Source organism: Struthio camelus, chromosome 15 (assembly GCF_040807025.1).
Source record: "Struthio camelus isolate bStrCam1 chromosome 15, bStrCam1.hap1, whole genome shotgun sequence".
NCBI lineage: Eukaryota > Metazoa > Chordata > Aves > Struthioniformes > Struthionidae > Struthio > Struthio camelus.
Genome location: NC_090956.1, coordinates 5480284 through 5504267, shown reverse-complemented (window position 1 = coordinate 5504267; position 23984 = coordinate 5480284). Strand labels below are relative to the sequence as shown.

The 23984-nt window shown below is 37.4% G+C and overlaps 1 protein-coding gene across 5 annotated transcripts in view; it reads left to right on the top strand.

The window, feature by feature from the left end:
- The window catches only part of SDK1 (sidekick cell adhesion molecule 1), a 430635-nt gene that overhangs the window by 192461 nt on the left and 214190 nt on the right, over window positions 1-23984 (top strand). For all 5 annotated transcript variants that reach the window (XM_068908486.1, XM_068908485.1, XM_068908487.1 and 2 more), the window contains one exon: window positions 20181-20314. In XM_068908486.1, coding sequence (XP_068764587.1) covers window positions 20181-20314 — 134 coding nt within the window. The remainder of the gene's footprint in view (window positions 1-20180; window positions 20315-23984) is intronic.

Genomic DNA, 23984 nt, shown 5'->3' with positions numbered 1-23984 from the left:
AATAATGAAAGAAGGCAAAAAAGCTCAGAACACTGAATCATATGCTTGCTCACTCTCTTTTGGAGCAAAAATTACTGCTTTATTAGGTGCTAAACTCAGATTCAGAGTTCAGAAACAAAATAATTATTCTTCCATGTTAGAAAAACAGACTTTATCTCTTGTATTATTGTTCTAGAATAACTTTTTATATCACACTTAAGTGAGCTTTTCCTGTAAAGCTTGACAGCACAGAGGTTAACTCCTTTCCCGTGGAAAATTCTCAGTGATGGCCTCTTTTTGCATTAGGTGATATAATGCTTCCAGGAGGTATGCAGGAATTCTTTGTCTTTGGATTTTCTAACTGAAATTAGTACCTTTAATCAGGAGCAATAATTGTGAGAAAAAGTTTGCAAAGGTGTAAGGGCTTCACTTGCATCAAGTAGAATTACTTCTGCAGTATTACACATGGTCAACTTTGAACATAGATCATTTACCCTGAGATTTCTAATGATTCCACTGTACTGCTATATTTATTAAAGCTAATATATATTGTAAAATGTAACTGAAAACTGCAGTATCATATCTCAATTTAGACTTTGCTAAGGCAGTTTGGTTTTCCTCAGTCTGTATGTGACTGAAAAATAATATCCTTCCATTTGCCATTGTTAACATTGCATTTTCCTAATTCCAAGTTGAACCAGTCTGTGGATTTTATAGTCATAATGCTTTGTGTGTAAGTTGGTGCTAAAAATACTTTTAAAAAGGGAACAACAAAGCAGTGGCATTGACTATATTATGCTAAGTAATTTTAAAAAATAAATGCCTAAGAAAGCTATTTATTTAAGCCCTTACAGAGAATGAACTATTTAAATTTATTTCCCACACTAGCAATCTTTGAGTACTATCTTTTCAGTAGCTCAATTGCAAACACCAGAAAGGGAATTGGAGTGCTGCCACTTATGAAAACGAAGAACAGTCTTATCACAGGAGATGCTTTTCTATGGAATGCAAATGTTTACTGTATATCATTTGAATTTTTCTCATCTGTGAAATATTTGATTAAAAAACACACACACGCACACACACACACACACATACGCACACACACACACTCATCCAAGTCCTTATTTTTGAGAACCTCTAGAAGGACAAAGCAAGCAGTCTGGATTATGGACATATTATTACTGTTCAATAAAAGTAATAGTACAAAAGTCTGCAGTAAACAAAAAAAAAAATCATACAGCCAATTCTAATATCAGCAATATCTAAACCATGGAAGTCTTCCAAGTTTTACAACTGCTAGTTACCTAGTGTATACATTTGTATTATTGCCCTTTATTGCATGGATTCAGTATTGCTTAATTGATTCATTGTCTCCATAAAGCAAGCAGCTAATGAAGATTTGCTTATCTCACGGAGCCAGCACTTTTGAAAAAGAGGGATCCCAATTTGGTCTATCTTGATGCTTTCAAGTTCTGAGTGGCTGCAGTATGCTGCATGGTGACAAATGGGGTATTTTAGGTGACTATAGATTTCTTTTTCATTAGACTTGGACAGGTGATAAAATCGGCTGAAAGGAAGCAACAAGTTGGAGCTCTTGGTTTAAGAATCAGGGGAAGGAAACAAATCAAATGTGTGGTTTGGTGAAAAAATAGTTTTTCTATATTTTTAATCAAATGGCTTTCATATCAGTGTGCTGCATAATGTAAGAATTAGTTCTCCTTTTATATATCTGCTTCCTGGAAAACCCTGATAAGAAAGATATTTTTAGATCCTTTTAGTCTCAAAATAGCAGGTTTTTTAGAGTTCTAAAATAACATTTATGCCATTCTGTGAGGTATAAGGAAATGTTTTACAGAAACAAACAAAGTATTTTAGAACAGATGATGAAATTACTTTGTCGAAGGTATGACTTAAAAATATCCCTCTTTCATTCTTTTTCATTTACAAATATGTACAAAAGGATAGTATATAGTGCTTATCAGTGCATAAATATGTAATAAAATTCTTGTGCTTCTTAAGGTAATGATTAGATAAGTTAAATTTTTATAAATGGTACACACACTGCACCAGGCAATACATATTTTATGAATGGTACACACATTACCAAATATTATTTAAAATATTCCACAATTATCTGCAAACCTTTGAATATTGAGCACAAGAAGGCCATGTATTGTGCTCAGATCAAATATTACAAGACTGTAAAATCCTGTTAAATCTTAAATCATTCATTGTGTTGCAAAAATCCATCTACCAAACAAACGCCACCTCTGTGCCCCCAAGCAGTGGCGCTGACTGGGAAACAGCGAGACTTTGCGAGTAAGCTTGTCCTCGGCGCTGTGTTCAACAGCCCTTTGTTAGCGCGGAAGAATTCCCATTCGTGGCCCTAGTGCAATTGCAACTTTCTTGAAATCTCATTTGAAGAAATTCTACAAGCAGCTAGGCTTTGGCGAATGGTCTTTCTATATGTGTTTAGTTACTTTAATTAGTTATGTAACTCTATTGCGCATTTCTTCGTGTGGAGTTTGCATTGGTGTTTAGTTTACAACTTACCCAGCTGTTTTGGAGGGCAGTGTTGCTCCTGTGCTGCTCTTTGCTGACATCCTTTTCTGGGTATATCTACAGAGGAGATTTATCAATGTTTTAATGGTTTTCATAACTCTAAAGGAGAACATTAAGCTTTTTCTTTTTTTCCTTCCAGTTTGAGAGTAAGAAACTGATGGTCGGGAGCCCGCAGCCAGTGCTGTGGAGCACGTTCTTTGCCGTATTCTGCTTTGTTGAACCACAACTACAGAAAACAATCACAAATTCTCTTCACGTGTCTCCCTCCCTCCCCGCATGACCTAGACCAGGGAAGGAGAGAGTCTGGCTCTCTGGCCTGGCTGCTTTAAGGACTAGGCTGGGGGCAGAAAGCTCCCACTGGTTTTTTCATTCCCTCTTTCCCAGTCTGGAGTGTTATGAAATGTGGGATGAAGAAAGCTGTTATTTTTAGCAAGTATTCAAGCAAGCACCTTAACTGCTTTCCCAGGAGCTCCCAGAGTCAGAGGTACCCCTTGGGATTTTTCTCGAAGTATCGGAGTCGTCCAGAAAGGGAACTGTGAGCAGATGCAGCAGAGAAGGCAGCAAATGCTCAGAGCACCCGTAGCTGAACTGCTCACAGAGACATAAGGAAGACAGTGGGAGGCATCTGGGAAAGTGTTGTCAAGCATGACTTAACTTCCATTTAAAAAAGGAAGGTATGCATTGAGGGTCTTAATTTAGCTCCTATTTTCTTTTTAACTCGGTATCCTTCCAAGGCCACAAACCATATCCTGAGGATCAGAAGTGCTCTCCAGCGAGCTGGAATGCTAGAGCGCTCATTGTTGCTGGGATAATAAAATGGAAATGAGTTATAATAAAAAGCATGAGAACATCGTAGTGCTTTTGAAAACAAGCAATATTTCAACTTTATTATATAAATAACCATCCCTCTTACTTGATGTCATACCTTAAGTATTTCTTAATCAATTGGCCAGAGTTTATCTAGGGTATGTAGATAATCCTGGCATTGTTAGCACTTATGCCTGGGAATTAGTACAGAGTATGAGTTTGAGAAACCAAAAAAGAGGAAATGTAATGCCTGTTTTTAAGAAGGGGAAAAAGAAGCTGGGAAATTAAATGCCAGTGAGCTTACCTTTCATTCCCAGGAAATACTCTAATAAGCAACCAAAGAAACTAATTCTAAGCTCCTAAACAGCAAAAAAGGTTCAAATACTTATTTACCAGGAAAAAAGTGTATTAAACCTTCTATGTTATGGTAGCAGGCTCTGTGGATGTGACTGGAGCATGTGTCTTTGATTTCTGCACAGCTTTTGATACTGCTCCTTAAGTCATAAGAAAGCATGGTCTGTTAGCAATTACTGCATGCGGGTGGAGACGTTATCGGCAGTTCACTGCTGAAGTGAAAGGCTTTATAAGATCTTCAAGAACTCTCATCCTGATACCATGAGCCAACCAGCAGCCTGGGAAGCTGTTTCCTCTTTCTTAAGTTTGTGGGTTTAGTATTTGCAAAGATGCAAATTTTAAGTCTAGCCATAAACAGTATTAAGGTAGCCCAAACTGTAGACAAAAAGTTAAACAAACTGCTTTAAAATGTCAGTTTTTTCTAGTATAAAAAACATCTATATCTAGCTGTTGTGCTCTCCATACAGGTAAGGATGCAATGCACAAGATGTAATAAGTCCGTTGTCAATATTTACTGTACTAAAGCCTCCATACCTCATGGAAAAATCTCATAATTTATCTTACATCTGTATCCCTATACCACACTGATAACTATATACTTGGCCCCTTTTATACTGCTATATATACCAAAATCTATCTTCTTTGTACTAGCTGGCTGTGTGGTTTATGGAAAAGTAGTTTAGTCGAAACTGCTATGTTTTATGCTATGTTGACACTTAGTGAACCCTTCTTTCTGATAGTTCTTATTGTAGCAATACATCTTTTTGCTTGTTACTAATGAAGTCTTTTTGCATGTCTCTGAAGCTTTTTAGACTTCTTCAAGATCTACTATAACTAGTATATTTGCAGGTTTCTGTTTATCAGGAGTTCTTCTAGTTTGATAATTCGGAACATAGCAGCAATCGACCCTTAGAAGGTTTTTCTTTTTTGTTTTCCTGACATCAAGGTGATGGTTGGTCAAAGTTATTATATTGAAAGGAACAAAAAATTGTTATGTAGTAGCTGTAAACACACACAGTTTCCAAAGCTTTGAGATTTGAATTTGCAGAAGACTCACCGAATGGTGTCCATCTCTTTCAACTGCAGACCCTTAGGACAAAAATTATGTGTAATTTCATCTTAATGCATGAAAAATACCTGTATTTTAAGACATTAAGAGCTCTGAGTAAGCATATAATTATTAAATATTCACAGCGTACAACATTTAAGGTGCACAACATTAAATATCCTAAAGAATAATGCCATAATTATAGCTCTTGTAATAATTACGTTTTCTTGCGGTTTCCTTACTCTTTTTTTTTTTTTTTTTTTTTTACCTCAGTTGGTATAAGCTTTTAAGCAGATGCCTTAGTTTTGCCCTTTGCAGCTTATAGGCAGATCACTGCTGTGTTGATTCTGCCATCATTGTCAGCTATTCAGCAATCTCATTTTTCTTTTACTGTTTTGGCAGAGATGAACTGCAAAGTTTTTAACCTTCCACTTTCCTGCTACTTATTTGGCTACTGGAAGCAAAGCTTAAAGCTTAAATGGGAAAGCAGGCATATCCTCAGTGGTAATACATTTTTCTTCCCCTTAGTGTTCTTGAAGCAACTGATTATTTAAAGAATGAAATGCAGGCAGGGTAAGAACACAAATAAAAAGACTGGATTAAATTATAGTTTGAGTGGTTTCTTTTTAATTAACAGTAGCATAGCATAGTTTTCACAACTCAAACCTCTGAACTAAAACTTGTCTTGTAGATATTTTTAATTCAGAAGCTGTTACAGTTTTTAACCCTGTAAACATTTAAGCACATGAATGACTGATTTATTTAGTATTTATACTGCGATGATTCACAGAGACGCCATTATGAATCAAGCTTATATTATGTTAATAAGTGTTCACAACAGTGAAAAGACAGTCCCTGAATTTTTTATTTTCCTGTATGATGAAAGACAACAAATGAGTACAATAAATTGGAGATAGCATATGATAAGAGCAAGATAAAATCTATGTATTAGTGCAATAAACAGTGGTCACCAGTTGTCTTACTGTTTTCAAGTACAAGCTGTGACAGACTTCTGTATTATTTTCAGGAAAAATATTTGTGACCCAGTTTGCAATGCATTTGTTTGTTATGGTCGAAGAGTTAATTGGTCTCTGGGAGAAGGGAATAAAAGATAGAAAAAAAAATTGGTCCTGAGAAAAAACTCAATATTAGCCTAGACCATTATTTACCAATGCAGGTAATGCTGCCAGCAGAGAAGTGTATGCAAGTTTTGCTTTTTTGTTCTGACTGAAGGATCATGAAACACTCCTTTTCTCTTGGTTCAAAAAGCTGATTTTTCTGAAAAGACTGTCCTATTTCATTGCACGTGCTATTTACCTAGCTGCAAAAACCAGAATCTCATATGTTGAATTTCAGGCACTTTTAAAGTTTCTGAAAGACTGATAATGAAAAAGTTGTTATGAAGTTAGAAGTCCAGTAAAAACCAGCTCCAGTGGAGCTGCAGGGCTTCCTTTCCCAAAGGCACAGAAGTTTAGATGCTAACTGAAAGGCTTTCTGTACCTGAGAAGTGCTCTAGAAGTTAGAGGCATAACATCCCTAATGTGTCCGTGACATTGGAGGTAAGGAGGGCTTTGAAAAGGAAAGAATGTGGTATATTTTTACAGAAGCTTTCTACTTTTCACTGGAAAGAGTATGAAGTAGCTTTTTGGAAGATATATGCAATGGTTAAAGAATATTATAAAGGTTATTCACATATTTAGGTATTTGTAGAAACATTTATAGAGGAATGCACTTTACGTGCATGCAGCTGCATAAATCTGTACATATCTAACATTTATATTCGTAGGTATATGAGATTAAATGTATAGCTAGTCACATGAAAGAAAAAAATGCACGGTTTCTGTAAAGGGTGCACAAAGCAATTTAATAATGTCCCATTGCACAACCAGGTTTAAAGGAAGTTCATAAAGTCATTTAAAGCTCTGTTCAAGACTCCTGTTTTTAACACGAGCAAACACGTGTGCCTGCTATTCTCTTAGCAAAGACCTAGTACTGAATCTCTTGGTATACCTAAATCAGCCAGTATCTTCAGTGGTTTGAGAAATGAGGTCTTTGACCTGATGGTCTCTGCCTACATGGAGCAAGGTGTTGCAGCATTAGAGAATGCGTTATCATTTGCCAAATGAATATAGAATATGTATCTTGGGAACAGAAGCATGTGGGAACTTATATCCAGACATGAAAAGTCATGCAAGCACAATGTTTCAGTTCTGGATCTTTTTGCTTTAAGATGGGAGCCCTGGAATTTGTCCTGAAAAGATCATTATCTGCATGGCACAATGCAACACTGTGCAGAGTAGTATTGCTACCAAGCAATAAATGGATTCTGGCATGACGTGGGCGTTTTTACAAAGGTTCCTCGTAAAAGATTAAGCACAATTGCTTGTGCTGTTTGTCCATGTCTGCCTGTATTTCGTTCCTGCAAATAATTTCTGAACCTATGGGCCAATCTTTAGCCACACTGAGCAAAAGGGTAGAATTTTCAGACAGACTTTCCCATCATTTTTGCAGGAAGCAGGGGAAAGAGCCCCAGACATGTACCCTGCTGCCAGAAAGCCAGTTTGGCTCAGCTGAGCTGAGCTTAGCAGTGTGCAGGTATCTCCAGATGAGCTGCAGGTGCTGCTGCTTGCTCAGCCACATGGTCAAAGGGTTTAAGGAAGCATGAGGTGTTGTGGGTAAGAAAAGAGCATGGGGGAAATGGTGTTGGGTGTCCTGGGAGGATTTGGTCCCACAGCTGGAAAACAGAAGCTGCTTGATGAGAGTGCCCAAGGTGGAGCTGAACGTTTTAGGGCTGGAGGTAGTGAAGGAGGGCAGTGTGGCTGTGGAGTGAGCTGTCAGAGAAGATTAGGGGTTTTTTTTTGTGGGGGGTGGGGAGGGAATGACATCTCAGGAACGCAAGATGTAAATTTGTAGGAGAAAAGGCCTCATTAGTTCTGCTACTCAGAGAACAGCATGTTTATCTTGTTAGTGTCAGGTGCTACTTTGCAGCACAGACTATACTTGCACTTCTGAAGTATAGTGTAATAGAGCAACTGTTGTTTTAATGCTGACTAGTTGGCCTCTACAGCATTTTACCCCATCAGGTAATTTCAGTTTAACAATCCATGTGCATAATTTTGCATTTGTTGGTCCTGTAAGTAGATGTTTGCAGAAAGTAATGCAAATCTGGAAGTGTTAGGAATGTAGAATTACGATTGTGCTTCAGCAAATGTTTTATGTCCTTTTTCTTTAAGTGGATTCTTGTTTAAAAACAATCCTAGGGACCTGCTTTAAATCTACATTAAGTGGATGAAGTACGGTTTAAAGCAGTAAAGCGTTGAAATTCAGAGCTGTGGGGTTTACTCATCCATCTTCACAGGTCACCTTAATGTTATCCTTCACACATTGCTGCAGGCTCCCATAAGCGGGTGTGCTGACGATTTGTCTCAGGCTTGGGACAATGTAACGCGGCCTGAGCAGCGTGGGTTGCACAGTTGCAGAGGCACTGCGGTGCCACTGGCTGGAAGTGTGCATACCCAGAAATGATCTTGGGATTGGAAGAGGAGGCTTTCAGGTGGCTCAACTAGGCTGATCAACTGCCTGGCTTGGTTGTTTAAAAATAAAAAAAAAAATAAAATAAATTAGGTTCTTGTGAATATTCTTTCTGTTAATGTTGTTCTTGCCATAGGAAATGCCAGAATACTATTTTGCGATGTCCTTGAGACATCTAAGATTCTGCCTATTCAACAACAATAGCTATGTAGGAAAATTTCCAGGACTAAAGTGTTTGATTGTGGTGGAGAATTTTTTCCTTCAGTTTTCTGCAGTATTTGAGTGAAGAGTTTCTTTCACTCCCAGAAAGTGGGGGGATAGTGTTGATATAGTGTCAGTGGTGTTGGTGCTGCTTCTGCTCTTACTAGGTGACTTGCATCCTTCTCTGAAGGAGTCCTCTTCTGGTGCTGCCCTGTGATGAAGGGTAAAATCGGAGGGAGGAAAAGGCATTCAGTAATTTCATTTAAAGATCATGAATGCATCTGAAACAAGAACTCTGAAATTAGCTATGCAGCAGTCTCATTAGGTCTTAAAACTTGGTTCTGTGATTATGGCAATCCTTGTCTTCACGTGTGCACCACTAACTTGCTTGAGACCCTAGGGAACAAATACCTTCTTCAGAAGCCCAGGCTGTTGGATGAGCTGAGGGAGGAATTCAGTACTGGAGTTGGCAGAGGGATCAATCAACAAGCAGATCTGACGTAACTCCTGAGACGCCTGTCTGTATGTTGTAGTGTGGGTGTGTGTCATCTCTTCTGCTCCTTCTCATACACCACTACTCATTTTAAAATGAGCCATGCCATGTGGCCCCAGTGGCCTGTGTTACTTCGCACAAAGCCTTGCGAGGTAAAGTGTAAACTTACATGTATTGAATAACTCTGAGCTTGTATACCTCTGCAGTTGTTTTAGCTTTAAGAAAAGAAAAAGAATGCAGGCCCTAGGTAGATGTTCAGCTTCTGCTGAGCAGTAATTGGTAAATATCAAGCACTTGCACAGTGTGCTTTTGGGTACCTCAAAGCACCAAGTTACTATTTAAACTTAGTTTCTTCCTTTGCACAAAGGTTCTGTTAGCAAATTAGAATTTAGCTTACTAAATACTAACAACCTGCATTAAAACATCTTTTAATTTGAAATAACTATCTTTTTACTTCATTATTACTGTGAAGTTAATTATACTTGTTGTGGGTGATAATTTCTCTGATAGTTTTATATGATTCAGGAAGGGCTGTCGAGCAGCCGAATTCATGACTTAGCTGCTAGTTTTGTTTGCAAATTATGTAGGAATGAAAACCGTCTACCTAACCATCCTGTGTAACTTTCTTGTTCTCCATCTCCTATTCATTAGGTCTGTTTCTAAGACTTCCTTCTGATGTTCGTACGTCTTGCTAGCGTTGGCCTCATCTGCTCTGGCAGCTGTATGACCGTTCTCTGTCATTCTTCTGTATCAGATTTTCTGCTTGTCAAAATTAACCTGCTAACTCCTATTTCCTTGAGCAAAGTAGTCTGCAGCATTTATTTGAATATTGCTTCTGTTCTCCATTATCTTCTGAGTTCAGTGACAACAGGATTGAGAACTTGGAAGTTAGAAATCTGAAAGTGCATCTAATTAAAGGGGTTGGCTGAAGGGGTTGTGTTTTTTTTTTCTTTCTCATTAGCATTCTGTTCACTTTCCCTATCTCCTTGTTCCCCACGCGCTCAGCTTGTAATAAAAACTGGTTCTTGAATGTGAAGTGTATTAATGCACCTGGGGAAAATATGTACAGGAAGGAATTGAATTTGTTTCTATCTAACCTAAGTAAGATATAATGGAATGTTTCATTGTTTATCTTTACAGTAATAATCAAAGGTTCCTTTCAACATTTATAAGAGTTATTTAAGAAGATAATTAAGTAAATGTATGTATTTGGTTATTTTCAATGGGAAAACAATCCCCTATTTTAAGTTTATATGCCTGCAGCCAAGTGATAAGGGCATTTTAATGTTTTCCAGCATCTATCCTTCCATTTTAGTGTGTTGCAGGATTAGGGGATAGCTGATGTTGCTGTTACGTAAATGTGAGCGAGTAGAGCGCCTCATTACAGGGTGAAGTGGATAATAAGAGTCAGTAACTGAAGGTGATGGAACTGTTGTGTCTACTGTCCGTTAACTCAGTAATAGCGCCTCTTTTGCAGATGAGGGGTTTCACAGGGAGCAGCATTTTGCTGTGTTGCAGGAGCAAATCCCTAAAATCTCTGCAGCAGAAATGTCTGCAAGGAAAGAGATAAATATGTGAAGACAGATTGCAGTAAAGACTTCGGGGGCATCAGAGGTTTTCTGTTCTGCTCTAACTGTTATGCAGAATTACTTGCATTGGCAAGATGTTGAGCATGCTGTTCACAACCCAGGAAATGGAAGCCGTGATTTGGAGCTGGTGATTTGCATGCAAGTTTTCTCAGGATATGTGAGTTTTTTTGCCATGTAACTTACAGCTGAGTGTTTCTTCAGCAGCGAAAATAAAAATGCTCTGCAAAGCATATTGTAGCCATAAAATCAAAGAAACAAAACTGTAGCTACTGACAACAATTCAGTGTTTCATTTGCCTGCTCAACAGGCATAGTGTTTACGGATCAGCCAGCAAATGTAAACAAGGCAGCCTCGCCGAGGAGGCGTGCTCTCTATTGCTCTTCCTTAGAGGCAATGTATGACGCTTATAGTTCCCGTATGGGATGAAAGGGAGTTGAAATTCTTTGCCTTCTATGTTACCTCTGGGAGTGTTTGTAAAGTAAAGCTGCTGTCAGTCAGTCTACCAAAGGATCGGTAGGATTTTGACCTTCTGACTTATATAAGCTTTACAACCAGAAACCCTGAATGTGTGTTGCTGCTCTACCACACGGAAGTTTGTGTCTTTTGACTCAGAAGTCAAAAAAGCAGTAAGTCATATGAACATACCCATGTATTGATCGCAAGTGATTTAGAAATAAACGGAGTTGATAGTTGATACCTATCTTTGTTTTTGGCAACACTGCACAAGTCGAAAGCAAAAAATCTCTATGACCTGTTGCCCCTTTAATCGTGCGTTATTTACATTCAGGTTGGCTACTGAACTCTTCCTTTATGGGTTTTTAGAGTCAAGGGCTGCAACCTGGTTTCAAATACAAAAGGCAAATGGATCCCAAAAGGGAGCTCTAGTTGCAAATGTCTAAAGGCTATCTTCCAGAATATTTTATTTTAAAAGATGCTAATGTAGACATTGAAGTTTCATGGATTTTAATATGCATAGTAATACTTTGTGTGGGAAGAAGAAATCTTGAAAATAAGTTCACTAAAAACATATGGCTACAGAAAGCCCCTCCTTGTCATTATATGCAGATAACTATGTACTGACATGTTGTCTGGGATGCTGGAGGAAGAGATGGTTAAATGGTTAGGTTTAGATATATTTGCAGCTGTTTTTTCAGCCTGTTGCATAACTCACCTCCTAACTTAGTCGCTTCCTACTTTTTAGAGTTCTGTGGCTTCACTATGCCACAGCTCCATGTCTGTTTGCCCTCGTTACCTACATAAAAGGTATTTCTCCCTGTTTTTCCTGTAATTTTAAGCTTGCATTATTTTGTAACTAGTAAGGTGTAGAAGAGACTTAACCAAATAGAGAAATATTTTCTAGTTGATTACTCCCAAAATGTTGATGGGAAATCATCTATGGATAAAAACCATAACAGAAAATGCCACTGTGATATCTTGCTCAGTTTTCTATTTTTTTAGAAATTATCTTTAATTATCTTTCATAGTAAAATTTATCTGAATAAATTGCTCTATCGTTACCCACTGCTAGCGTTCTTCATACAGATGACCCAAGCATCCAACTGCTGCTGTCACTTATTATGTTCTACCATATCCCTGGCTTTTGTTTAAGGATTTGGGACTATTAGAAGGAGAATTAATGCATGTGAAAAATAATGAATGTTAATTTTGGAGCATTACATCCACTACTGTTTTCACAAAACAAGTGTGTAATAAGTTATGGCAGTACAAATTTTCCCATTCCGTGAAACTTGCCCATTTATTTTAACATGTTTGTATATTGGGTCACCTAATGGTGTTGAACAGATAAGTTGTCTCTTCTAGCATTTTTCTGACTTTCAGGACTATTGGGATAAGTTTGTGTGTAATTTTTTCAGGAGGAATATATATTTTCTAAAATTAGAATTGATGAGCCAATAGTTTCGTTTTACTTCTAAATACCATCCTCTTTAGGTCTTCTGCAATGTAACCATTTCATCTTCACTGATGTGCAGCTGCCAGTAGGTTTCATGACTACAGCCAGATGATTTTTGTCAAAAAGCGCTGCCTACTTAATGTATCAATATATGAGTTTTGCATGCATTTATGTACGTGTGCATAGCTGTAGAAGAATGACTTGGCTCAGATGAGAAAACAGACCAAACTGATTGGAAAGAGAGAGTTGCTTTGACCCTTCTGCAGTTTGAAAATTTAGTTCCAAACTGTGTGGATGCTTCAATTGCTATGGTATGGATTTTCAAGTCACTGAGACTAGAGGTGTTTCTGAAGAATAGCCATGCCAAAATCTTATTCTCAGCTACACCTGTGTGAAAATGGCCACAGCCTTGAATGGGGAATGTGTGGAGGCAAAGGAAAATGCGGCAGTGGTGCTGAAAGCAGATTCAGGAACTTGAATAAATAAAGTCTGGAAGCATCCAAATAGACAAAGTTGCAGCATATATAAAATTATCTCTTAAATATATTAAGAGATTGAAGCTTCTCTTCTGTCATTGTTGAATATACAATTAAGTTTTCAGTGTGTCGCCCTGTTACAGGGACATGCCATTGCTAATTTTTTTTTCTATTTGGTGCAATTCACCATCGTGGCTTGCATTCATTTTTGTTTCAAGCATATATCTTAGTGAAATAATGATATGAGCATATATTCTTCAACAGGAAGCTCTTTAATACCTGACTACAAACCATAACGTTGCATGCTATTATGCTGGTACATTTTATCGGAAGCGAAGATGCAATTTCATAACAACCCAAGTATTCCTTGCACAGCAAAGGAAGAGGAAAAAGTCAGTGCTTAAAAAAAGAAACACTTTATGATATTTTTCTTGAATTTATTAATAAAGTAGAGCCATATTCATGTCTATTTGTATCCGAAAATTGGACTCTGAAATTCTAAATGAGTACAAATAACCTTTGTGCCTGCTGTCAGTGAAGTCAGTCAGCTATGGAGATTAACAGCCTGTAATACTTTCTAACTGCAACATTTTGTTTAAATAAGCCATTTATATTTAAAAACTTTTAGTATTCCTTTTTTCCAGTGGTTGCTAGCTATGTCCATAGCAACAAATAGTGATGTTGCAAGTGGAGTTCAATGTCTTGATTATGTGATAAACTGGGAGAAGAAGAAAATAGATATTCTGTTTACACACAAATATCTTGAATGCGTTAACAATTTTATAAGGAGAAGAGACTTGAGAAAGTTGATTTATTTTATTTGAATCCTTAGTTTCCATTGTTGACAGAGATTTATATTTTATCTTGAAAGTCTGGGTCGTCCTTTTAGTTTGAGGACTGCTGTTGCTAGAGTGGCGCATCCAGGCGTCCATCAGCGTGGCTCAGTAAGATAACACCTGAGCACAGGCATGACAACTACTTATAGCAGCTGGACCAAGCCTTTGTTGCTTAAAATTAATAAAAGAACAAAGGAGTGGAGTTTTCTGGTAATAATTATTTCACATCACTTGCTTCTGCATTAGCAGCATTGTCTCTAGAACAGCAATAACTCAATATGAGAATAATTTTAAATATATATTTGGGATATACAATGGATTCTCTGCGAGTCCATTTTGGGAACCTCTAACTCCACAAAATAAGTTAGCTTTTCCAGTGGTGGACTGCTAATATTTTCATAACCAGATTCAATAGCTGATGGCTCCGCTTAAATCTGAGATACTTCTTTGCAGCAGCTATATACATAGATGAAGCCAGTTTTCATGACTTTTCTGTTTCCAAATGAGCTTTTTCTTAATCTTCTCATGTATATCATGCTTTTTTTTAATGCTTGCTTATTTCCCAAGTCTTCCAATGATATTTTTGTTTGCAAACCAAGTTTGTGGGTTTTTTTAATAGATTCAGGATGCTATTGACTCTTGATATCATGCCATTCCTAAGACTTCTGCCAACGCTGTTATTCTCCATCTTGTATTCTTGCAGTCAATTACTTTTGTAGTCAATTGTAAAAGTCAGTATTACAGAGTATGTCTTGAATAGGTCTTGACCGGTTTGAATTTTAATCCAGTGTTCCGGAGTGTTTGTGACATTAGCAGCAGATTTAGTAAGTGAAATCTATATTCAGTCAACAAATGCTAACAAAGATATTAAATAATACCAGATCAAAGACAATCCCTGTAGACTTCTACCTGATGTAGCCTGCCAGCCTGATAGTGGATCATGGATCATTCTGTGAGTATGGTTTTCCGTCCACTTTTGCAGCAGTCTTACACTTAGTCTATCTAGAACATGTCTTACATAATGCTTTCTTGAAGAAACATGAGAAAGAATGTCTGTAGTCTTGCTAAACTAAGATCTCACAGGCTGCAAATCGGAGCCGAAAGTCAGGAAGCCAAACTTAAAAAATGAAATTCTACCTAGCTCTCTCATTTCCTCCTGGAAACGTATCTACCAGAATCTAACCGTTAGCTTTATCTGAATGTGTCGATAGCTCTTGTGCTTTCACTCTCTGATAGTCTTCCTCCTGTGCCTGGCAATTAGAACTTTTTCTTGTTTTTGTTTAAACTTGCTTTGCTCTCATGACTAGAAAGCCCAGTCATTTTCTGGAATCAATGCTATGGTGTAGTTAGAGAAGCAGGAGTATAAACTAGTGTTGTTTGTAAAATGAGGGCATCAATTTGTATAGTTTTACCTAATATTCATCAGCTGTGCAAACAGAAAATACTATTCAGGTTTCAAGTATATTATTACTGCAAACCGGCTCACTATTAATACAAACTTTATAAAACTGATGTCCAATCACAGTGCGTAGTGCTCTGTTGTTATGATCATATTGTACTGTAGCAGATACACTAATACTTCCTTCCAGGAGTTCTGAGAAACATGGACGGTTAGCAGAAGACATGTATTTAGACAAAACTTTGGTTAATAATTTCCAGGCAGAGCTGGAAGATGCATGGAAGGTGAAGTCCTCAGTCTGTTAAGCCAAGCTTTCACTACCTAGATTCAGGATTTCATTTAACAGCTGTATTCTTTAACTATGATGTAGCGGTATATTTTTCTAAAGGGGGAAATCCATCTGGGAAGTCCTTTAGTAATTGCGCTGTCATTACTCCATAATCTCTCTATTTCCTAATAATATCACTGTTACTGTGTGATATCTGGCTTGTGGAGGAAGGATTGGCTCTTGCTATCTAATGTGAACAAAAGATTTTTAAAGGAGAACAGAGATTTGCTAGTACATATATCTTTTAAAGAGGGATTTGATAGTTGTATTAGCTGGAGGTAACATTGGAGAAGAGGCTTTGTGAAGGCCTTTTTATTCGAATGTAGCACACTGGTTCATGAGCAGATGGCTGTCTTTCAAGAGGAGGCTTAAGCAGGTTACTCTGATTTTCATTTTATTACAGTGATGCATTTGTAACCTAGTGTTATCTGTTTATTGTGTAATCTGGTAATTAATAACCTTAGAAATATCTAACTTTTGAGTTATCTGCTTTATGCTATAGAGTAGATTTTGATATTTACCATTAATAATGGCATTTCTTATGAAATCCACCTATTTAAGGTACTGCAGAGTTCATTTACAGTATTTTAATAAGTGATCCGATTTCCAGAGCTGGAAAAGTTTATTTAGTTGCAAAAATATTATCACAAATGCCTTAATGAAGATACCCACTTTGGGAAATGTGTTCCCAATAATTTCCATAGGCTTTAGGTCAAACTTAGAGAAAATACTTTCACCAGATTTGTTTAAAGTTTTTGGACACTGACAGTTCAGAAGGCTGCAAATAAAAAATCCCAGAACGTACCTCAGTGCTTAGTTCTGGCTGAAATAAATGGAAGTCATGAAAACCTCATTAGGTACCTGTCTGCATCTTCAGATAATGAAGTACTTTGACATATCCAGTTCTTTCATCTCCATCACTGCTTTGTTTTCTCATCCTATTTGATCGTATTCTTTACGTCGTCATCGCTGTAGTTTTTAGTTTCGAAGGCCTGGCTTTCCTTTGCCTTCAGATCAATTATTCTAGCCTGTGGCTACTTTTTGTGTTAAAGATACCATTGAAATACTGGTATAATATCGTAACAATGAATCCACCATAATAACTCCTTTACCATTCACAGATTTGTATGTTGCTATTTGTGTATTGGCTGCTGTTCTCTGCAGGCTTCCACTGAGCTTGGAGATTTAAGTTCTTCTTTTAAAATGTGTGATTTTAAAATGACCCTTTCCCTATGCTTAAGGAACCCTGAAGAATCAGTCTGCTTACTGAACTTGCTGGTTACCCCAATCCTGAAATTGTTGATTTGAGTTAAGCTCGTTACTACTTTAAAATAGCAATATTTATGTTTTTCATAAATTGTATACTGGGTATGAATTACCAGCAGATCTGCTCCATCTGCTGCAGTTGTCTTCCTCAAATCTGCTAGTAAACTGAACAGCCGGGAATCAGATTTTCCTTAGAACATTAGTGTGGTGCTGTCATAATTTAAAAGTTACAACAGACAATGAAAACAAACAATAAATCCAGGAAAATATGTTAAGCCAATTTGAGGGCAGTCTGTGCAGCTGTTGTGCAAAAAGTGGCTGTAACCCCGATAAAGGTTGGGCAGTGAATCTTCAGATGGTTTAGAAACACTGGAATTAGTGAGTCTTCAAAACGTGAATAATTCATTTTCCTGATGCACAGGGCCATTTTAGCTCTTGATCTAAATAGAACTTTCAGAGTCTGCAGCCTCCAAACTCAAGTGTTTCACTTTCTGCCTATCTTTAGTAACTGAAATGAAAACACTGAATTCTTCTCAGAATTCTGAAAAGATATCGGTAACTCAGTTTTGGTATTTAATTTAACGTTAATTTGACTATGTAGTTGATAATCCAAAAGAATCGTCTTCCGTAATTTCTTTCTTATGTCTTGTAACTCTTTTTGTTTTTTTCCTGCAAATAAATCTTAAACTTTTCATGCTCATTTGAGCATGGAACATATAATGCTTAGCCGTATTGCAGTGATCTCTTTCAGTTCAGATATACATACTTATGCTCATGTAGTCTTTGAAAGTTCATTACGTTTCACCCATAAACTTTATTTTACTCACATTCCGATGAATATTTTTGCATATTATAATTCAATAACATCTTAATTTTAAGCAGTCTTAATAAATACATTTTAAAATTCCCTTTGCTCTTCAATAGTACATAATGAGTACAATGGTTTCATTCTCAGTTTCTAGACAATTTAATACAGAGAGTAACAGTGTGCAACTCATTAATATTAACAGAACACCCTTAAAACTTTTGAGTACAGCTGCAGCTAGCATCAGAGCAGTCTGAAAAACATTTCAGTATTTTCAAAGAATCTTTCTAATGCTACTTTCCTTAGAACTAAGAAACAAATGTAAAAGTCAATGTCTTTTAATATTCAATTATTAGCACTTCATCAGAATTCTACATTTATTTGCTTTATCAAATGTCATATTAATTACATTTTATATTCACACACTCTGTAAGTCTATCACGTATTTTCTTTGATTAATTTTCTAAGTCAGTTAAGCCAGTACAGGTTCATTCAATAAGGAAGAAAATTTCATACTGGTGTATTCCTTATAGGTTTTAATAAAAAGTGTCAGTTGAGATAAATTAAACAAGATCTGCAGCTAGTGTACAATAACTGACTTCAACAGACTTGTACTGTTATCAGAGCTGAAAATCTGGCCTTGTAGGTTTTTCAGGAGCTTTTTATTCATTGGTAGCTACTGATAGCTTTATAAAAGTTCAGCATTGTTTGCACCTGCATTAGAAAATTAAAGTGATCTGAGTAAACCAAACTCAGCATTTGAACACTGCTAAAGTAGAGGCTGTTATCTTCTCATTGTCATTTATATGCTATCTCTTATGTATAAAAACTAGTATGCTACGGTAGGAATGTGTGTTTTCTCTAATGCTTTAAATGCTTTTCAAAAGCAAGATAGTTGTGAGTTATTAACGTAACCACACAATGCCAAAGCGGGAGGAAGACATGCAGGAGTGTCCCTACTGACTCACTGGTGTATGAATGCGGTGACTTAGCCCTCAACTCTTTCTGACCACTGTCGATGTACAAACTTGTTTCATCCTGTACAATAATTTTACACGTTATGCTTCAACCTTATGCTCAAGGATATGAGTAATAGCCCAGCTGAACTCAGTGGGGCTTCTCATCAAGTAATGTAAGCAAAGGTAGGAGTTTCTTACCTCAAGTCTTGCATTCAGATCACCAAGTTTGTGCCTGTCCCAGTCAGCGTTAAACTGTCAGCTACTTGCTCCATAGGCTTTCTGAGGAACTTCATGTGTTCTTGTTTTATTCTCATGTGGTTTTTGAGCTTCTTGTGTCATGTCCAGTTAAGCCCTGAAACTTCTACATGTTGCCTCTGGACTTAAACTTTTTTCTCACATCATTAAGACGACTGGCTCCCTCAGTGCTACACCAACACTAACCATGGTGTTGTCCCAGAGAAGCGTTCTTTCACCCGGTGCGCAATGAGCCGAGAAACCCGGAGTCGAGATATTGGTTTAATTCGTTTCTGCCCAGAGATGGGTGCTAGGTGGTGATTCCACGAAGCTAGCACACCTGATTACTGCACAGCCTACGCTTTATGCAGTTTAAGCAACAGTTATCAGTACAGTTTACAACTACATTAAGTCATCCTTGTTCCCATGGGTTCTGCTAGCTCTCAGCTTCATTTATAGTCACAGTATCCTCTTCTTCTACTAGGCATGCTCTGTGGGGAAGGGCTTTGATCAGCAGGGGGCTTCCCTGCTCCTGGGTGGGTTTTTTTATCATGCTAACTAGGCTCGTTCAGCCGTCGTTCTAGTAGTTCTCTCCTGTTTATCCACTGTTTTTGTTCTCTTGGGGCTTATTTGGGTACTTCCTTATCTGGTTGTCTTATAGTGTTGTCTTGCTCCTTCCTTCAGGGCCTTGTTTTGTTAACTCCCTGTGAAAGACTGAATAATGCCCGAATCTCCTTCTTTCCCCATACCGCCAACCATGGCACTGTGCTTTCCTGCCTGCTTTAATGTAAATAATTTTACTCTTCCCTTGCTGTCAATGCCTAACTCCTCATCTGTGTATATTAATTAGGCTTTTACTTGTCTGTGTTCATTGTCTGTGATGTTGAGATAATTACGGATGCCATAAATACAGAAAGTTTACCTTCTGAGGTTCCATTGCCTTTGATTTTTTTCACTGAGCTAGGTGTTATTCCCTGAGCTCCAGATTTTAATAGGGTAGCTTTCAGTAAAGCTGTCTTTGCAGCAAACTGCTGTTTGTCAGGATCATCAACCCATAACTGTGCAGTTTGCAGGCTATAGGTCAGTGTCATTTGCCATTCCCTGTATAACTTCTTATTGCCATTTAAATTATTTTTATTTCATACGTTGTAGCTTTCTGTGTGTCACCTTAAAAATCCTACACAATCTAAACAGAGAGAAGTCACAGAAATGTCAAAGATCTTAAATATTATTTGTGAATGTGTTTGAAACTGGGAGGCTGTTTTGGATACCCAAGCACCTCGATCTAGGTAACTGATGAAAATTGTACAATTCTGTCAGGTCTCAAGTGATGTACAACTCTTGCTAAGTGAATACCATTCTTCTGTTTTTAACGCAATCTTTTACTTTCCTAAATAGGGCCATAACAATGGAGAATCAGCTGGTGATCCTTGCAACGTCTGCAACAGATGCAGGAGGCTACTATGTCCAAGCTGTCAATGAAAAGAATGGTGAGAACAAGACAAGTCCGTTTATTCATCTCAGCGTAGCAAGTGAGTATCCAAATCCCAGAAAATACACTATGGTACTGAGGTCACAGAAGGTATTCATGAAAGTCTGCCCCTCAAAAAGAGCCTTACTTGCAAAAGACAGATCTTTAGAGGAGATCAACTTTTCCTGGTTGGTTTGGAGTACACTAAACAACTTGTGCAGTCAAAGAGACCTAAGGGTGCATAGCACCTTGATAAATCTGCCTCAAAGCTGTTTGTCTGGTGGTTTGTTTAGTGCAGTTCAGGTAGATGATGGTATCCCTAGAGATTTGATGTGAATGATCATAATGTCTTTTTAATGCAGGACTTTATAATTCATTGTTTTCCATTGTGCGTAAGTAAACAAGTCATTCTTTTGAGTGAAATTTTATTAATGAGTCTATTCCCAGTCTATGACGTTACTTTCACCTGCAGTTATCACAGAGTCTCAGGGAACATGCATTTCATTATTATTACTTATTATTTTACATTGCAAAAATTGTGTTAACGCTTAACACTGCAGAACATTCCATGAGTAGATTTTTACAGCAAAGGAAAACAAGAATCGTCAGAGCAATGGGGTCAGAAGGATGACTGCACGCTAAATATATCAACATGATTATTCAGCAAAAATGTGCATGTGCAAGCTATTGCAAAGTATTCAGCAAATGTGTTTGTATGATAAATCAGTATTCTAAACATATAAAATGGTTTGACTCCTTTTCTAAGGTCATTTCGGTAAAAGTGTTTTTAATGTAGTAGTGAGGAAGAGATTATGTTAGTCTGTTGAGCCAGTATAGAGACCCTTAGATATCTGACTCTTGAGATAAGAAAGAGGTGATTGGATAAATTGTCTGAGACACTGGCAGCATTTCTGACAGGCTGCTCTAATGGTTTTGATTCCTAGAAGATGCCAAATTCTGAGCTCTGGAGCAGTCAGCATAATGAGATGCCCAAGACCTTTTGATCTTGGAAATCATCATTTGATTTGAGAGAGGCTGCATCCTTAGAATAGCAAAACTTGGGAGTCTGGGTTTCTAGGCAGGCAATCTAGCAAATCTGTGTTGGGAATATGCTAATAATTCATCAGAAGCAGGATGTTCCTCTGAAACACTTCATTTTTGACAAAACATGATTTTTCTGATAAGATTCCTAACCAAATATCAAAGAAAACTGTTCTTAAACAACCAATGGAAGCTCTGTTAGTGGGATGTGGGATGTATTGTGTGGTAAGTCCCTTAGGGCACGATCGATGTGGTGCAACAGACAGCAGAAGAGATAAGGCTGTGTTTTCTTGCAGGTATGTTTATAAACAACTGAAGTAGGCAACAAGAACTTTTCAGGGTTTTTTTTGTTTACTTTTCTGAAAGGAAAATATTCTAAATCTGTTTGTGAGTTCTGGCTGTACTGTGGCATGTAGATTGTAAATGTTATTATTTCTTATTATATATGAATAGGTTTTGAACATTTAAGTAATTTCATTTATAAAACAGGCTTGCATTGTACTGTTTGTATTATGTGACCAATAATATACTTCTCACTTTAATTCCATATCTTAATTAATGTCAGAAGTAGTCTGTGATCATGCATGCATAACAAGTGCTATGCAGAACAGAAGGTAATATGGGCGTATGGAAAAGAAGACTTTTAAATGCATGCAGACTTGACACCATGAATGCAAAGTCTGTCTAGAGTGTGAAAAATAGAAATGATTAAATGGATAAAAGAAAATGATGAATGAGGCAGGATGGAAAGCCAGATATGGATTTGCTTGTTAGGATGGTTAGTAGCCAATGAGGTTTTAAACTGCCTGCATAATAGCTATGATTATTAATATTATGTGTATGTTGAAGAAAGGCACTTGGCAATAAGGCATTGCAGTATCTGTAAAGCAAATGAGATTAAGGTGATCATTCTGAACTTTGATCTGAGGAGGAAAGAAACATAAGTGATACATTAGATAGAAGTGAATGAACCTCCTGGGTCCAATAACAGAAAATAAGCAGGCAAAATATGATCCTGAAGCAGTACGCAGAGGATGGTTGCAGAAAAATGGTATGTTTTGGAGGAGTAATAATGAACTCCAGCAAGTGACTGGAAACATCGTTTTTAAGCGTGCTTCCAAGTCTGGACAATATTACATTGAATCAACACAGTCTGAATTGTACCAGGTGTTAAATGTAATGACACAAGTCAGTTTCCTTTAGGATATATATAAAATAATCAAAATCAATACAAATCCAATTTAATAGACCAGATTAATTAAAATCAAAATAAGTCAATTTATAATAAACAATATCGCAAGTAAAATGGTATATCAAATCTTAGTAGATTATATATAAATTATTGAGTGCAATCTAGCTACGTGACTTAACACACACATTACCACTTTTATCAAGGGCAGAAGAAAAAAACTACAGATAATTCCCATGGCAGTCATCCACCTTGAACACACTCTTAGCGAGATGCACAAGCTATTATTTCGTGAAGGGCATCAGAATTAGGTGCTCTCCAGCCTTTAGGAAAGCAAATTTGCAGTGTCAAAGCTTGACAGCTGAGAATGCCCTAAGATTCAGTGCCTGTTCTGGTCCCAAGTGCAAGACTGATACTAGGAGAAAGCTACGGTCTGTGAGGTAAGCAGAACATGAGCTATAGGGCCTTATACTGCAAATTAAAGTCAACATGTTGAATTGTGACTGGAACTAAGCAGAAAATTTGAACGGTTTCTGGAAAATGTGCTAAACTGTCCTTTCATTAATGGCTGTACCTGTTGGATAAGAGTGCTTGAGGATGATCCTATGTAGAACGCGTTTCAAAAATTCAATCTCCAAGCCACAGTAGCAGGGAATTCTATACTAGGGCTTGGCATTAAAGGTAGTTAAATATAGGTTTTTGTGTCAGTACAGCCCATAGCTCGTTGAGTCCCAAGAAGCATAAACCCTTTGATCCACCCATTGCTCCCAGATTATAAGCACAGTGCGTGGCGGGTATAGAACACCTTCAGAAGAAATCCTTCTAGCCAGTCAGTGTTGCTTCTGCTATGTCTGGGCTCACTCTTGCTCACGTTCTGAGGCTGGTCAGGCATTGAAAATGAAGGCGTGAGAATGTCAGGATTTAATGGAAATGAGCAGAGCTTTAGGGAATCTTAGTATTTTTAGGTATGAACCCCCAGTGCATTACTATATGGTAATTCATTCCTTCATGATGCTTTGCAGTGGAGATGCATTAGCCAACGGGTATGGTGAACACCTGGGAAGATTCAAATTTAGCCCAAATACTCGAGCAGAATTATTTCTCCTTAACAACTGAGTTCGTAGCTTGGTAAGCACTGGTGTTCTGCATGCCTATCTTCTAAAAATCATGCATCTTAAGTTGAAAGTTCAAGTCACCGTATTAGCTAAGTTTATAGCATAAGGCCCAATGCAATTATCCTTGAAAACAGTGGACGTTTCCTCTAAATGGACGTTTCCATTGATTTCAAGAGAATTAGGTCATTCCTGAGGTGACAGAGGAGAGATTTATGAGTTTAGATACTGTGGTGACAGATGCCATAGCTATATACTTATAGAGAAGAAGTGGTTATAGAAATAACTGAAAATGTGGTAGCCAGGATGAGCTAAAACCTCAAGTCTCTCTGACCTGATAAGGTTTAATATTTTTATTGTCTGAGATAAACTCCAATGAATTAAGTTAT